Source organism: Ranitomeya imitator, chromosome 1, assembly GCF_032444005.1.
Source record: "Ranitomeya imitator isolate aRanImi1 chromosome 1, aRanImi1.pri, whole genome shotgun sequence".
NCBI lineage: Eukaryota > Metazoa > Chordata > Amphibia > Anura > Dendrobatidae > Ranitomeya > Ranitomeya imitator.
Genome location: NC_091282.1, coordinates 1,078,689,971 through 1,078,707,632, shown reverse-complemented (window position 1 = coordinate 1,078,707,632; position 17,662 = coordinate 1,078,689,971). Strand labels below are relative to the sequence as shown.

Below are 17,662 nucleotides of genomic sequence, written 5' to 3'. Positions count from 1 at the left end.
AATATGGGGACCTATGGAAATTGAGTGCCACCATTTCTTATATATAGTTGTATCTTTGGGATATATCCTTTTGCCGATTTACTAGTTTTATTTGACACTTTGAACACAGGATCACAGCAGCTAAACGAAGGGTAATACAAATCTTAAAATGTAGTTCCTTAAAGGGAAATGTTAATTTCCCCAAATGCTAATTACCTGCAGATATAGGGTTAAACTGTAGGTTAACTGTGTATCTATGCTGTCAGGTCACCTTATGGAAAGTGTGGCTGCCAGGAGGAAATGAATTTATTTCCTCCTGGAAGCTGCTGGCTTTCACTCATAGAGGCGTGCCGGCACGTATTCAGCCATCGATCTGTACAGCCACAGTTTGATTGACAGCTCACCCTAAAGCACATCTATTTAGATTATATGAATATACACAATGAAAATTATAAGTGTACTCTGTTATATGTAGAAAAGGTTTCAATTTACACCATCTATGGCCTATTTTGAAATGAGTATAATCTATAATTATTTGGGAAATACAAAAACCAAAAAAGCAAAAAACAGGAAACAAGGAGCGGCACGGTCACTGGAAGAGAGGTTCTTCCGAGACTCCGATCAGGGTGTTTTGTTGTAGTCATAAAATAGACAGCCGCCTGCTACAATTGTTGGTGCGCTTCTGAAAAAACACATGTCTGTCCAATCCATATACAAGAAAAAACAAGAAGGCACTCACCGATCTCAGAAAATCAACGCTTTATTCCATCTTCAAGTAAAATTCATGGCCGGGGGAGTGGGAGCCGAAGCTCGTGTGAGCAGGGGAAGACGACGGCCGTTTCGCGCTGTGCTTGCGCTTCTGACCCATAGAAGCGCAAGCACAGCGCGAAACAGCCGTCATCTTCCCCTGCTCACACGAGCTTCGGCTCCCACTCCCCCGGCCATGAATTTTACTTGAAGATGGAATAAAACTATAATTATTTGGCATAATAATAGAAACTACTAATGGAAATTAACTAGAATATACAAATGGAAAAAAATGTAATACTATAAACACAATTATCATACGTAATATATATGCTATATATATTGTAGTAGTATAGAAGTATAGTAATTAAATTATATATTTTCAGGGAAGGGAAACAGCACCCAAAGGCTTCAGTATCGTAGGTGACTCCCTAAGGGCTTTGAAAGATCAAAAGTGGTATATATAGTCTCTATGGTACCGAAAGAGTGGGGCATTTCAATTAACCCTTGGACCAGACAAGGAAAATGCTTCCTTCCAAACTAAGAGACAAATATATGATCGTATTACAATCTTGTCATTCTTCCATCCTGCTGTCCAATTAAATGAAATGCCTTCCGCAATAAAACATATCGAGGACAATCCTGACACACCATTTGAGAAAAAGTTAATAGGTTTATAAATTGTAAAGGAAAAATATCATTTCAGTAATACTCTGATTCTGAATGAGGCCTCAATGATACATTAGAGCATTCGCTGCACACCTTTTTCAATTTCTATATTTGTCTTTAAGGCTTTACAAATATAATATGCTGCTTTGTATTTTCTTTATTAACACCTATTTTAATCAAATGTGTTACAGCAATATATGAATACTTTTAATAATCAACATTCAAATTCATGTTGAATCTCATATGTTTGGAATCTAATACGCTTTAGATCTCATACTAGCTCACATGGAGCGGTGCAAAACATTCAGGACAAATCAAACTATATTATGGTTAATGATATAAATGTACATCTTCAGTAGAGAACATGTAAGAAAATGTGAAAGTTTCAATATTTAAGACGCCTCAAATTGTATTTTATACAATATGTATTTATAAAAGGGGGTATGTCAGCAAGATTTTGATATGTAATCTGGGTTTTGCATGAGGTAGGGGTTAAAGCATTTAATTCAACTGTGTGTCACTTATTAGGCTGTGTGATGCTGTTTACTTACAATGAAGATTTTATCACCAGGAAATTATCAGTGCACAGATTAGCTCCTTCTTAGCAAATTGTTAGACCACTCCCCCTCCTGTGATAAGCAGTTCACTATCAACAGACTATGAACATGCAGAGCCTGGGGTGGATGGGGTCAGCTTTTTGAGCTTTGCTCCATACTACATCTAAAAATTCTGATTATGTCAGTACGACTACACCCAGCAAACTAAGTGATACATTGCTGCAATCAGGGTCTCTTTCCTACAATAGGTTGCTCTCAGATGAGGGAGTAAAAACCTGGTGACAGATATCTTTTAACTCTGATGTATTGACAGTACTGAAAACGGTTTACCTAAATAGCTATTCCAGGATCAGCAGTTCCTTCTCATGAGCTATCTTAGATCATTTCTGAAGCCTCGTCATCTTGGCAGAAGCAGAACATGCAGACACATATTCTGAGACTGTAACTCTAAACCCAAGCTTACTTCCCATTGAATACCGCCTCCGGTGGATGGAGTTTTGGGCAGCTTGTTATCCCTGCCAGCACTACACAAGATGCTTCCCTTCAACATCAGAAGGTATGATCAAGACATAATACAATGTGGTCACATAGCTATCACATACCAGACTTTATTATACAAAGCTTGACAAGATGCCGCACTCCTTGTGCTTCTCTATGTGGCTGCACTGCAATCAGCTGCAGGAAAGGCCAGACTATAGGAACATTCATTTAAATACAAAGCTCTACACACCTGAGCGGCACTGTAATAGCACAAAGCAGCAGCAAAAGTACTGAAGCAAGTGGTGTATTATACAGCATGCCAACGAGCGCTTGTGCCAGTCTAAGGAGAAACCTACCACACAAGAATGACTGGAGGACATATCATCCAGGCCAAATTTCCGCTAATGAGAGTCAAGTACAGTAACAGCTGACTGTAGAGAGCTCTCTGGTGGGACTTATAACCCCACATGTGTTGGACATTGAAATTCATCAGAGTGGACTCTGCTATAAATTGCTTATAAAACTGGCCAACTGAATTGGCTTAATGATTTTCCACTTGTAAGATTCTGACAATTCTACAGGATTCTTATCTTTGATTCCTTACAGAAAATGTTAAATTAAAATATTTTGAAGCCATGTAATATCCTATTCAAGGACATAACAAATTGTTGGTGAATGCCACAATGTATATATGTAATATATACAGTACAGACCAAAAGTTTGGACACACCTTCTCATTTAAAGATTTTTCTATATTTTCATGACTATGAAAATTGTAAATTCACACTGAAGGCATCAAAACTATGAATTAACACATGTGGAATTATATACTTAACAAAAAAGTGTGAAACAACTGAAATTATGTCTTATATTCTAGGTTCTTCAAAGTAGCCACCTTTTGCTCTGATGACTGCTTTGCACACTCTTGGCATTCTCTTGATGAGCTTCAAGAGGTAGTCACTGGGAATGGTCTTCCAACAATTTTGGAAGTGCTTAGCACTTGTTGGCCCTTTTGCCTTCACTCTGCGGTCCAGCTCACCCCAAACCATCACGATTGGGTTCAGATCTGGTGACTCTGGAGGCCAGGTCATCTGGCGTAGCACTCCTTCACTATCCTTCTTGGTCAAATAGCCCTTACACAGCCTGCAGATGTGTTTAGGGTCATTGTCTTGTTGAAAAATAAATGATGGTCCAAATAAACACAAACCGGATGGAATAGCATGCCGCTGCAAGATACTGTGGTTGCCATGCTGGTTCAGTATGCCTTCAATTTTGCCTTCAATTTTGCTGGTGTCACCAGCAAAGCACCCCAACACATCACACCTCCTCCTCCATGCTTCACGGTGGGAACCAGGCATGTAGAGTCCATCCGTTCACCTTTTCTGCGTCGCACAAAGACACGGTGGTTGGAACCGAAGATCTCAAATTTGAACTCATCAGACCAAAGCACAGATTTCCATTGGTCTAATGTCCATTCCTTGTGTTCTTTAGCCCAAACAAGTCTCTTCTGCTTGTTGCCTGTCCTTGCAGTGGATTCCTAGCAGCTATTTTACCATGAAGGCCTGCTGCACAAAGTCTCCTCTTAACAGTTGTTGTAGAGATGTGTCTGCTGCTAGAACTCTGTGTGGCATTGACCAGGTCTCTAATCTGAGCTGCTGTTAACCTGCAATTTCTGAAGCTGGTGACTCGGATAAACATATCCTCAGAAGCAGAGGTGACTCTTGGTCTTCCTTTACTCATGTGAGCCAGTTTCTTTGTAGCGCTTGATGGTTTTTGCAACTGCACTTGGGGACACTTTCAAAGTTTTCCCAATTTTTTGGACTGACTGACCTTCATTTCTTAAAGTAATGATGGCCACTTGTTTTTCTTTACTTAGCTGCTTTTTTCTTGCCATAATACAAATTCTAGCAATCTATTCAGTAGGACTATCAGCTGTGTATTCACCAGACTTCTGCACAACAGAACTGATGGTCCCAACCCCGTTTATAAGGCAAGAAATCCCACTTATTAAACCTGACAGGGCACACCTGTGAAGTGAAAACCATTTCTGGTGACAAACTCTTGAAGCTCATCAAGAGAATGCCAAGAGTGTGCAAAGCAGTCATCAAAGCAAAAGGTGGCTACTTTGAAGAGCCTAGAATATAAGACATAATTTCAGTTGTTTCACACTTTTTTGTTAAGTATATAATTCCACATGTGTTAATTCATAGTTTTGATGCCTTCAGTGTGAATTTACAATTTTCATAGTCATGAAAATACAGAAAAATCTTTAAATGAGAAGGTGTTTCCAAACTTTTGGTCTGTACTATATATATACAGTGGGGCAAAAAAGTATTTAGTCAGTCAGCAATAGTGCAAGTTCCACCACTTAAAAAGATGAGAGGCGTCTGTAATTTACATCATAGGTAGACCTCAACTATGGGAGACAAACTGAGAAAAAAAAATCCAGAAAATCACATTGTCTGTTTTTTTAACATTTTATTTGCATATTATGGTGGAAAATAAGTATTTGGTCAGAAACAAACAATCCAGATTTCTGGCTCTCACAGACCTGTAACTTCTTCTTTAAGAGTCTCCTCTTTCCTCCACTCATTACCTGTAGTAATGGCACCTGTTTAAACTTGTTACCAGTATAAAAAGACACCTGTGCACACCCTCAAACAGTCTGACTCCAAACTCCACTATGGTGAAGACCAAAGAGCTGTCAAAGGACACCAGAAACAAAATTGTAGCCCTGCACCAGGCTGGGAAGACTGAATCTGCAATAGCCAACCAGCTTGGAGTGAAGAAATCAACAGTGGGAGCAATAATTAGAAAATGGAAGACATACAAGACCACTGATAATCTCCCTCGATCTGGGGCTCCACGCAAAATCCCACCCCGTGGGGTCAGAATGATCACAAGAACGGTGAGCAAAAATCCCAGAACCACGCGGGGGGACCTAGTGAATGAACTGCAGAGAGCTGGGACCAATGTAACAAGGCCTACCATAAGTAACACACTACGCCACCATGGACTCAGATCCTGCAGTGCCAGACGTGTCCCACTGCTTAAGCCAGTACATGTCCGGGCCCGTCTGAAGTTTGCTAGAGAGCATTTGGATGATCCAGAGGAGTTTTGGGAGAATGTCCTATGGTCTGATGAAACCAAACTGGAACTATTTGGTAGAAACACAACTTGTCATGTTTGGAGGAAAAAGAATACTGAGTTGCATCCATCAAACACCATACCTACTGTAAAGCATGGTGGTGGAAACATCATGCTTTGGGGCTGTTTCTCTGCAAAGGGGCCAGGGCGACTGATCCGGGTACATGAAAGAATGAATGGGGCCATGTATCGTGAGATTTTGAGTGCAAACCTCCTTCCATCAGCAAGGGCATTGAAGATGAAACGTGGCTGGGTCTTTCAACATGACAATGATCCAAAGCACACCGCCAGGGCAACGAAGGAGTGGCTTCGTAAGAAGCATTTCAAGGTCCTGGAGTGGCCTAGCCAGTCTCCAGATCTCAACCCTATAGAAAACCTTTGGAGGGAGTTGAAAGTCCGTGTTGCCAAGCGAAAAGCCAAAAACATCACTGCTCTAGAGGAGATCTGCATGGAGGAATGGGCCAACATACCAACAACAGTGTGTGGCAACCTTGTGAAGACTTACAGAAAACGTTTGACCTCTGTCATTGCCAACAAAGGATATATTACAAAGTATTGAGATGAAATTTTGTTTCTGACCAAATACTTATTTTCCACCATAATATGCAAATGAAATGTTAAAAAAACAGACAATGTGATTTTCTGGATTTTTTTTTCTCAGTTTGTCTCCCATAGTTGAGGTCTACCTATGATGTAAATTGCAGACGCCTCTCATCTTTTTAAGTGGTGGAACTTGCACTATTGCTGACTGACTAAATACTTTTTTGCCCCACTGTATATATATATATATATATATATATATATTCTTCTTTTAACTCTTAAGGAGTGAGCTAGTGATTCCATGAAGGACCAAGCAAAGTTTTCATTTTTACCTCCTCGCATTCTGTTCATTATAACGTTTAAGTGTTCAGGCAATATAGCTGTATGAGGCCTTGTTATACTGTATATTATATATTTTCAGGAACCATTTCAGTTTGCAAGCTGTCTCATACTTTGTTCCCAATCTTAGTTGCTCCACTCTGTCTTTCCATACCATAATCATTGGCAATACTTTACCAGAGAACCTTTTATATTACAATCAATCCTTGATGTTTTACCTGATGATTGGAGTCCAGAAAGATACCTGACTTGATTTTGTATTACTGAGCCTGCTTTTGACATTGCCTAAGTTGCCTAATAAAGCTGTTATCTCACTCTAGAGAATGTTTGTGCGTCATTTCACTCCTTCTCCTTCCTATGTCTATTTCTTAACTAAACACTCATCACATTGTCTACCTTGAAAGACACTAATGGTCCTTTAGGTGATCACCCTGTCTACAATTAGCCATGTATTTCCACTAATCAATGACTTTTCTAGGAACTTTGAACTGGGATCTAAAGTCCATATCGTTTTGTAGCGATTAAGGCCATGTGCACATGTTGAGTATTTATGAGCCAAAACTAGGAGTGGAGCAGTCAGAAGATAGATATAAAAGAAACATGTGCAACACTTCTGCATTATTTCCCCACTCTTGGTTTTGGCTTACAAACATTGAGGTAAAAAACTTACCAAATACTCAACGTGTGAACATGGCCTTAGGAATGCACCTATCTTCTGCTTCCCTGCATCCTGCTTAGCTAGGGTTCGCGCACTCCTGAACACCGACAGTCCAGAGCGAGGTCTGAAATTGTGTGGTCTCTAATACTGCTGCCAGAATCTTCTTTGCCTTTGCAGCATGGTAGTAGCATTGGGAAACTAAAGCTGCCTGGATCCAGTGAACTGGCCAGCATTAGAGCAGCTCTTGCAACCTGGCTGGCAAACTGCTTTCAAGTCCGAGCTCTTGCCCAGGAGAATAGCCACTGTGCTTTGGCCGATAACCTTGACCATGAGCAGTTAACTATAAATTAAAAAATCACTCCAATCTTGTGAACGGAAAGAATTGTATCAGAAATAAATAGCACATTATTTTTACAACCACTTTGCAATTTTAAACATTAATAATTGTGAGTCAATGCCATAAAGATTGAAGAACAGGAAGATTCCTAAGACTTTCCCAGCACAAAAATGATTGTAGTTGAGAGATTTCACATCGTTAGTGAGAAACAACATCTGTATGACAGCACATTACTGTTTGTGCAAGTAAAATGTACAGCAATTTGTTAAAACACACCTATGACGTATCAGAATTATTATTATGCAGCCTTATTAAGCAGTTTTACAGAAGCAGGGCTGACAAGATATTACAACAGCCCCACCAAAGGACAGGACAAACAGAGCATTCTTCTATTTCACTCATCACAATCAGCACTGATTTGGGAGCCTCTTAGGCTATCCTAACAACTATGACTGTCCAGCACAGCCATACTTCTAATTGATTAGGCACTGAAATTAGCAATAGCGTCCATGAACAGCATCGGGTGGAAACTACATCTCACCAATCACATAACATCTGTTTTGTTTCCATAAACAGCACCACTCTTTTTGCAGATCAGCCTAATTCATGTCACCCTTGTAGTCTAAACAAGCACAATCCCTAAAAATATATTTGTGAACAATGAATAACATATTAAGACATACTTTTAACTATCATTTTAAAATGTTGCGCAACTTTCTCTGGTCGGACACGTAATGCTTGTTAATAAGAAACTGTTGTTTTCTTATATTTTCACATTGTTCTTCTTCTGTTATTCTTTGATGCTGAAATAATTTGATTATCCTATGTTACAATTATGCATTGTATAATTCTCAAAAATTTACCATAGAATTTTTCACCAAGAAGGGAAAGTTGTGAAATTATAGAAATCACAGGATAGATAGAAATGCTAATGATATGCTAATCATGGAGAAAATAAAAACAAAAAATTCAAAACATCTCAATTCATTCAGTAGCACACTTACACACCATACCATGCTATCTATCAATGAACCAATTAATTGATTGCCTCAGCAATGCCTTGCCATGAAGAGTGCACTTGGATATGCAAATCACCAAGATACACTGTTAGCATCTTCTTTATCAGATGGCAGCTTCATTTTAATACATTCCCTTGTGAATTACTATCCTTGGTGCTGTCCAAGTGGTCCCTAGACCAATCTCTGGCTATAATTGCACCCAAGACAAAAGCGGCACTCATCGCTAAAGGATGTACTTTCATTCCAGCCTACAAAATAGCCCTTTGAGAGTGCTGACTTGAAGCCAATGTACAAACTTTCACAAGCAAATGTCAGGTTGGTCCTATGCCCAGGGAACATGGTTGGAGTGGCATAGTGTACACTAGCCAGACCCATCTAGCCTTCATTCCAGGTAAACTAACAGCACAACATTACATCGATTTGACCATTAAATCAGTTGCATTGCCATTTCTGTAAAGTCTTCCTAAATTGATTTTTTTAAATATCAACACCAGGCTCACTACTGTAAGCTGCTCGCATGGCCTAAATATGCTATCATGGCCTGCAGCATCTCCGGACTTGTCTCTTACTGAACACTTCGGGAATGTAATTAGTTGGCAACAGCAGAGGGATTTCTTAGTTGTTACACCTGTTGATTTGTGTGCCCAGGTGCATTCAGCATGGAAGAAGATTTAATTAATAACCTCATTGATTGCATGCTAAAGTGTGTGTTTGTGTGTGTGTGTATTCCTGTCCGTGGTGCTCATACTATACGGAATAAATTAAGATGTTTGATAAAAATTGGCACCGATTCATCAAGACCAGACTGAACAATGCCAGCCTTAATGCTGGGGTCAGAGGTGCCGGACACATTAAGAAAAGCATGCTTCTTAATGAATCAGGTGAATCTGAAAGTGATGGTACAGCGCAATTTGTCATGAATTAGACAATTTGTGGTGTCACACCCCGGTTCTGCAGTTACCCCACCTGCCAGCTCCACCCATTTTGGCAGAGTTGGACAAAACTGGCATAAATACATTAAACTTTGCAAAGTTTTGCGCATCCTCAAATTGCACAATAATTTTGTTGCTTACCAAAGTGTTTTATGCCAGACATCTGGTGAAAACACTGCTCTGAGACAGTTTCTACTTGTGATCTTTTGTATATCATTAACATGTCTGTCAATCTGTGATTTCCATAATTGCATGACCTTTCCTTCTTTTTTTGCAATTTCAAAGTTGAGACGTATGTACACAATAGATCACACATAAACTATATTTTTGCAGATATTTATTTTTAAATTAATTAGATACCCTTAATTTTTTTGCAAAGTTCATCTTACTTAATTGATAATGTAACTTGCCTCTGTCACTGAAGTCATCTACCAAAATGATTTCTTCTATGAGACTCTCCGGTGTCCTGTTGATCACGCTATGTATGGTTCTGAGTAGTGACGTCCAGCCCTCATTGTGAAAAGGAATAATAATGCTGGTGTTTGGCAGCTTTTCCAAATAAAATTTGTGCTTGCAGCTGAAAAGAAAGCATAATGTATGTTTTGTCATTTTTATTCATACAAAGGGATTGCAGACAATATAAATAGCCCTATCTTGCTGACTGAGTATATGAGATGACTTGTTTCATCAAAGACCAGATTCATTCCTCAAGTATGAATAGTAAACATGATTTTATTTCTTAATGACAGAAAACAATAGGTGATAATGCAGAAGTTGAATAGGGAAGAACATTTCAATAACAACTAAGAAGTTTTCTGGACCCCAGCTCACTCGCAATATACCATAAAACGTTCAACCTGTAGAATACCAGGAGATTATTACTTATATGTTTTTAGAATTATCCACCTATAGCATTAGGAATTGAATATTCTTATCAAATTTTGCTCAACATGATGTTAGGGTTGGCGGAACGCACCGAGTATATAAATATATATAAATAGGTGCATTCCCAACCCGGGGTCCACCGTGCAGGAGAGGACCCTGCTGCTGGCAAATGATGGTGCTATGTGGCGGTATAAGCGAACTCTGTTAACTCCACAGAGTCGTTAGAAATAAGATGCTGCGCCCTGTTAGCGTCACAGGATAACACAGCTAACTGCTGAGCTGGAGGCAGTCAGTGGTCACGCACCCAGAAAAGCATACAAACAGTCCTCACCGGAGGAGCCGGTATTCTAGGGGCTTATTTCAGCCGGGTCCCTGAATACATTCATGCAATACTCTTCACCGGAGGTGCCGGTATTCTAGGGGCTTATTTCAGCCGGGTCCCTGAACAAACACATACAGGCACAACCACAATTAACAAGCTCATGATACTAGCGCATGGCCGTGCGGCCATGCGAACCTTTTATAGCTGCAGCATGTACAGGACCTTCCAAGAAGGACCAATGGAGGGCTGCCACAGAACTTGATCAGGTACAGGGCTTTACTGGAGGACCAATGGAAGTCACTGCAGTACCTGAGCATGTGACCCTAGACTTCCACTGAGAGATCTTACCCTGGGCATGCTCAGTGTGTGCAAAGCAGGACTTAGTCCCAGAAAAGCCTGCTCACCACAGACCAGTGCAGGGTACAATAGCAGAGCCTGAAAAGGCAGCAGTAACCCTTTGCACAGTATCAGGCTGAGTGAGACGCTGGGACCGACGTCTCCGCTGAGCAGGCTCCACTGCGGCAGGAGAAGAATGGGAGACCACAGCAGACACGGCTCGAGATTCCCCTGTGCAGCGGCGGGAACGTGACTCCTAACGCATGATTATGGGTTTCACTGCCTGAAACTAGTTGTTTTATCTACTACCATGGCAGTTTAATTCACCGACTGGAGTGTTTTCTATTGACACCAATAAAGAAGAGTTTCTGGATTTTCGCAGAGCTGGATTTTTCTTTCTTTACTAACGTAAATGTGGCTGTGTGCCCATTATATTGCAGTCTATGTGCATGACAGAAAAAAGAAAATATCATAAGAATATCTGATTCCCAAATGCAATACAGGGATTATTCTATAAACATACTGTATAAACAATCAGCTCCTGGTATTCTACGGAACGAACATTTTATGGCATGTTTAGAGTGAGCTGCTGTCCAGCAAACTTCTTAGTTGTTATTGAAACTTTCTTTCCTATGCTACTTCTGCATAATCACCTATTGTTTTTATTGAACATGGGTTTCATAACCTGGAACTAGTTGTTTTATCTATTGCCATGGCATTTTAATTCACCGACTGGAGTGTTTAATATTTACACCAATAAATAAAAGTTTGGGGATTTTCGTAGAGCTGTATTTTTATTTCTTTGCAATCATTCATTTCTAAAGCACTGATGCTTCCTTTGCTACGGCTCTTAAATGCTGCAGGGTGAGCTGGACTCTCTTTCCCACATTTACATTAGTCCTTATACAATATACATTTCCCTATTTTAGGACACACACAAACACACACACAGACTCAATTTTCAATCCATTTATTTATTTTGGACATATTTGGAATTTCAGAGGAAACTCGCATAAAAATAGGACGAATAATCTAACACCATGCAGATATCCTCCTTGGTGGTTTTCAAACTCTGGACCTTTCAAAAGCATCTTAATCATTTTAATAGTAAGGGCACGTGTACCATAGACATGAAGAGTTAAAGTGGAACAGATTGTGTGAACATTTTTCGCAAAGAAGTGATAACCAGTTCAACTATGTTGCAGTCCTGTTCCTAGCAGAGTTTTTGCCAGCACTGTCGGTAGGATCTTGTTTTGCAAAGGAGCCCATTTCTATTATTTTTTAGGACTAAAACATCGATGTCCAGTCGTAAAGTTAGGCCATCAATGTTTGGCAATGTTATCAGCTAGTTTGTTATCCCAAAAAATTATTTTGGTCAAGTACAAAATCTAAATACAGAGCCGAATCCAATATTAAAAAAACATGTTCTCTACCTGTATTTGTACAGTATATGGCCTTACAGTCACAGTTAGGGTTGAGCGACCTTGACCTTTTTAGAGTCGAGCCGTGTTTCGCGAAACCCGACTATCTTAGAAGTCGAGTCGAGTGGAATCGGCCGATTATTGCGAAAAGTCGGGTATCGCCCGAAACACGAAACCCAATGCAAGTCAATGGGGGAGCATAGTCGGCAGTGAGTGGAGGCCAGGAAAACACCTACACTGCCCATTTTAATGGCAAAAACATCCATTCTTGTTAAAGAAGCTTGTCAATCGTAATTTACCTTATAATAATTGGAAGGCATTTGAAATTGGGGGTCATTTGGCTAAAGTTGTGGGGGGTAGGGCTGGTTCAAGTAATTAGTGGGCCCAGTAAATCTGGACCACGTCACGGCAGTGGAGCAGGGAGAGGTAAGTATTTCAACTTTGCAAGTGCTATGATCCTGAGCAAGCAGGGGGGGCCCACTCGTTGGCATTGGCACTGGCACAGGGCCCTTCAAAGTACAGCGGTGTGTTTGCATGGCGGGGGCGCCTCCCACCGGCAGCAACACTTTTGCGTACTATGAGAGGCCCTGTGCCAGTGACGTCGCCAACTGGTATTCATCCCCCCACCTGATGAAGGAACCTGCACTTTCATGTGCACCTTCCTCTTTGTCCCCGTGTAAGGTGGTATGGTATGCGGGAAGAGGAACCTGACTTTCAGCAGGGTCACAATCTTGCTGTGTAGCGTGCACGGGGAATTTTGCGTTATGGGTCAATGTACCAGCAGACTCATCTATCACTGGCTGGGCAATGGGCAGGATGAGGAGGAAACACAGATATAGGCCCAAAGAATAAAGTTGGCTAAATGCAGTTCAAAATTGGTAACACAGGACTAACCAGGGGGCATTGCAGTGGAGGACAACTGGAATGAGAGGCCGACACAGAGAGTAGGCCCAAATCAGTAAGTAGTCGAAATGCAGTTCAAAATTGGCAACCGTAGTAAACAGGCGGCACAGCTTTGTTCAGTGGAGGAGAACAGCAAGGAGTGGCAGACACCGATAGTAGGCTCCAACCCAACTAGTAGGCCAAATGCAGTCTAACATTAACAACTACTTAACAAGAGCCTGAAAATGGAATGTCAGGACAGGAAACCAGGAGAACAGCAAGGAGTGGCAGACACCGATAGTAGGCCCCAAACCAACTAGTACGCCAAATGCAGTTGTTCCGTTTAACCACAATTTAATGAGAGCCTGAAGATAGAAGTTCAGGAAAGGCAACCTGGAAAACACCTTGGAGTGTAACACACCATCTCTCTACACCCCATACCCAATTTGTAGGCCTAATGCAGCGTAGTTTCCAACAACTACTAAACGAGAGCCGGAAGATCAAAGCTCAGGAAAGGCAACCTGGAGAACACCTTGGAGTGGAACACACCATCTCTCTACACCCCATACCCAATTTATAGGTCTAATGCAGTGTAGTTTCCAACAACTACTAAACGAGAGCATGAAGATCGAAGCATTGGCGAGGAAACCTGGGGAACACCTTGGAGTGGAACACACCATCTCTCTACACCCCATACCCAATTTGTAGGCCTAATGCAGCGTAGTTTCCAACAACTACTAAACGAGAGCCGGAAGATCGAAGCTCAGGAAAGGCAACCTGGAGAACACCTTGGAGTGGAACACACCATCTCTCTAAACCCCATACCCAATTTGTAGGCCTAATGCAGTGTAGTTTCCAACAACTACTAAACGAGAGCCGGAAGATCGAAGCTCAGGAAAGGCAACCTGGAGAACACCTTGGAGTGGAACACACCATCTCTCTACACCCCATATCCAATTTGTAGGCCTAATGCAGTGTAGTTTCCAACAACTACTAAACGAGAGCATGAAGATCGAAGCATTGGCGAGGAAACCTGGGGAACACCTTGGAGTGGAACACACCATCTCTCTACACCCCATACCCAATTTGTAGGCCTAATGCAGCGTAGTTTCCAAGAACTACTAAACGAGAGCCGGAAAATCGAAGCTCAGGAAAGGCAACCTGGAGAACACCTTGGAGTGGAACACACCATCTCTCTACACCCCATACCCAATTTGTAGGCCTAATGCAGTGTATTTTCCAACAACTACTAAACGAGAGCCGGAAGATCGAAGCTCAGGAAAGGCAACCTGGAGAACACCTTGGAGTGGAACACACCATCTCTCTACACCCCATACCCAATTTGTAGGCCTAATGCAGTGTAGTTTTCAAGAACTACTAAACGAGAGCCGGAAGATCGAAGCTCAGGAAAGGCAACCTGGAGAACACCTTGGAGTGGAACACACTATCTCTCTACACCCCATACCCAATTTGTAGGCCTAATGCAGTATAGTTTCCAAGAACTACTAAACGAGAGCCGGAAGATCGGAGCTCAGGAAAGGTAACCTGGAGAACACCCTGGAGTGGAACACACCATCTCTCTACACCCCATACCCAATTTGTAGGCCTAATGCAGCGTAGTTTCCAACAACTACTAAACGAGAGCCGGAAGATCGAAGCTCAGGAAAGGCAACCTGGAGAACACCTTGGAGTGGAACACACCATCTCTCTACACCCCATACCCAACTTGTAGGCCTAATGCAGTGTATTTTCCAAGAACTACTAAACGAGAGCCGGAAAATCGAAGCTCAGGAAAGCCAACCTGGAGAACACCTTGGAGTGGAACACACCATCTCTCTAAACCCAATACCCAATTTGTAGGCCTAATGCAGTGTAGTTTCCAAGAACTACTAAACGAGAGCCGGAAGATCGAAGCTCAGGAAAGGCAACCTGGAGAACACCTTGGAGTGGAACACACCATCTCTCTACACCCCATACCCAATTTGTAGGCCTAATGCAGTGTAGTTTCCAAGAACTACTAAACGAGAGCCGGAAGATCGGAGCTCAGGATAGGTAACCTGGAGAACACCTTGGAGTGGAACACACCATCTCTCTACACCCCATACCCAATTTGTAGGCCTAATGCAGCGTAGTTTCCAACAACTACTAAACGAGAGCCGGAAGATCGAAGCTCAGGAAAGGCAACCTGGAGAACACCTTGGAGTGGAACACACCATCTCTCTACACCCCATACCCAATTTGTAGGCCTAATGCAGTGTAGTTTCCAAGAACTACTAAACGAGAGCCGGAAGATCGAAGCTCAGGAAAGGCAACCTGGAGAACACCTTGGAGTGGAACACACCATCTCTCTACACCCCATACCCAATTTGTAGGCCTAATGCAGTGTAGTTTCCAAGAACTACTAAACGAGAGCCGGAAGATCGAAGCTCAGGAAAGGCAACCTGGAGAACACCTTGGAGTGGAACACACCATCTCTCTACACCCCATACCCAATTTGTAGGCCTAATGCAGTGTAGTTTCCAAGAACTACTAAACGACAGCCGGAAGATCGAAGCTCAGGAAAGGCAACCTGGAGAACACCTTGGAGTAGAACACACCATCTCTCTTGTTGTGAATTCTGTGGCTGAGTTCACTTCTGTGGTCACAAGTGGTATTGCAGTCTCTGGGCTTCCTCCCTCAGGTGTTTTGGTGAGCTCGTTGGCTGCCTTGCTATTTAGCTCCACCTGAGTCTGTCTTCCTTGCTCCTTGTCAATGTTCCAGTGTTGGATCTGAGCTACTGCATCTTTCCTTGGGCCTGCTGCTCTGCTAGATAGGTGCTTCTAGTTTGTTTTCTGTTTTTTCTGTCCAGCTTGTTATTATCTTTTGCTGGAAGCTCTGAGAGGCAGGGGGGTGCACCGCCGTGCTGTTGGTTCGGCACGGTGGGTCTTTTTGCCCCTTTGCGTGGTTTTCGTTTTAGGGTTTTTTGTGGACTGCATAGTTCTCTTTGCTATCCTCGCTCTGTCTAGAATATCGGGCCTCACTTTGCTGAATCTATTTCATTCCTACGTTTGTCTTTTCATCTTGCTAACAGTCATTATATGTGGGGGCTGCCTATTCCTTTGGGGTATTTCTCTGAGGTAAGTCAGGCTTGTATTTCTATCTTCGGGCTAGTCAGCTCCTCAGGCAGTGCCGAGTTGCATAGGTAGTTGATAGGCGCAATCCACTGCTGCTTCCAGTTGTGTGAGGATAGATCGGGTACTGCAGTCTACAGAGATTCCACGTCTCAGAGCTCGTCCTATTGTTTTGGGTTATTGCCAGATCTCTGTATGTGCGCTGATTACTGCACGCTGTGTTGCCTGATTGCCAGCCATAACAGTACAAGAAGCCTTTCAATGATTTTCAATAGAGGGAAAAGAGAAATCCTGACATCATTTTTTTTTCTTAGCTCTGTCTTCAGTCTTTTTTTTCCCCTAGACATTAGAGTGCTTCAGGACACAGCTGTGGACATGGATATTCAGGCTCTGTGCTCCTCAATGGATAATCTCGTTGTAAATGTACAAAAGATTCAAGATACTATTGATCAGAAATCGATGCTAGAACCAAGAATTCCGATTCCTGATTTGTTTTTTGGTGACAGAACTAAGTTCCTGAGCTTCAGAAATAATTGTAAGCTATTTTTGGCCTTGAAACCTCATTCTTCTGGTAATCCTATTCAACAGGTTTTGATTATTATTTCTTTTTTGCGCGGCGACCCACAGGACTGGGCGTTTTCTCTTGCACCAGGAGATTCTGCATTGAGTAATGTTGATGCATTTTTCCAGGCGCTGGGATTGCTTTACGATGAGCCTAATTCAGTGGATCAAGCTGAGAAAAATCTGCTGGCTTTATGCCAGGGTCAGGATGATGTAGAAGTATATTGTCAGAAATTTAGAAAATGGTCAGTACTCACTCTGTGGAATGAATCTGCACTAGCGGCTTTGTTCAGAAAGGGTCTCTCTGAAGCTCTTAAGGATGTAATGGTGGGATTTCCTATGCCTGCTGGTTTGAATGAGTCTATGTCCTTGGCCATTCAGATCGGTCGTCGCTTGCGCGAGCGTAAATCTGTGCACCATCTGGCGGTATTGTCTGAGAGTAAGCCTGAGCCTATGCAGTGCGACAGGACTATGACTAAAGTAGAACGGCACGAACACAGACGTCTGAACAGACTGTGTTTCTATTGTGGTGATTCTACTCATGCTATTTCTAATTGTCCTAAACGCACTAGGCGGTTCGATAGCTCTGCCGTTATTGGTACTGTACAGTCCAAATTCCTTTTGTCCATTACCTTAATGTGCTCTTTGTCATCATATTCTGTCATGGCGTTTGTGGATTCAGGCGCTGCCCTGAATCTGATGGATTTGGATTATGCTAAACGTTGTGGATTTTTCTTGGAG

The 17,662-nt window shown here is 42.0% G+C and overlaps 1 protein-coding gene across 1 annotated transcript in view; it reads right to left on the bottom strand.

Moving 5' to 3' along the window:
- GALNTL6 (polypeptide N-acetylgalactosaminyltransferase like 6) overlaps positions 1-17,662 on the bottom strand; it is a 3,161,254-nt gene that overhangs the window by 1,943,378 nt on the left and 1,200,214 nt on the right. The window contains exon 4 of the mRNA XM_069744235.1: positions 9,815-9,981. Within this exon, the coding sequence (XP_069600336.1) occupies positions 9,815-9,981 (167 nt within the window). The remainder of the gene's footprint in view (positions 1-9,814; positions 9,982-17,662) is intronic.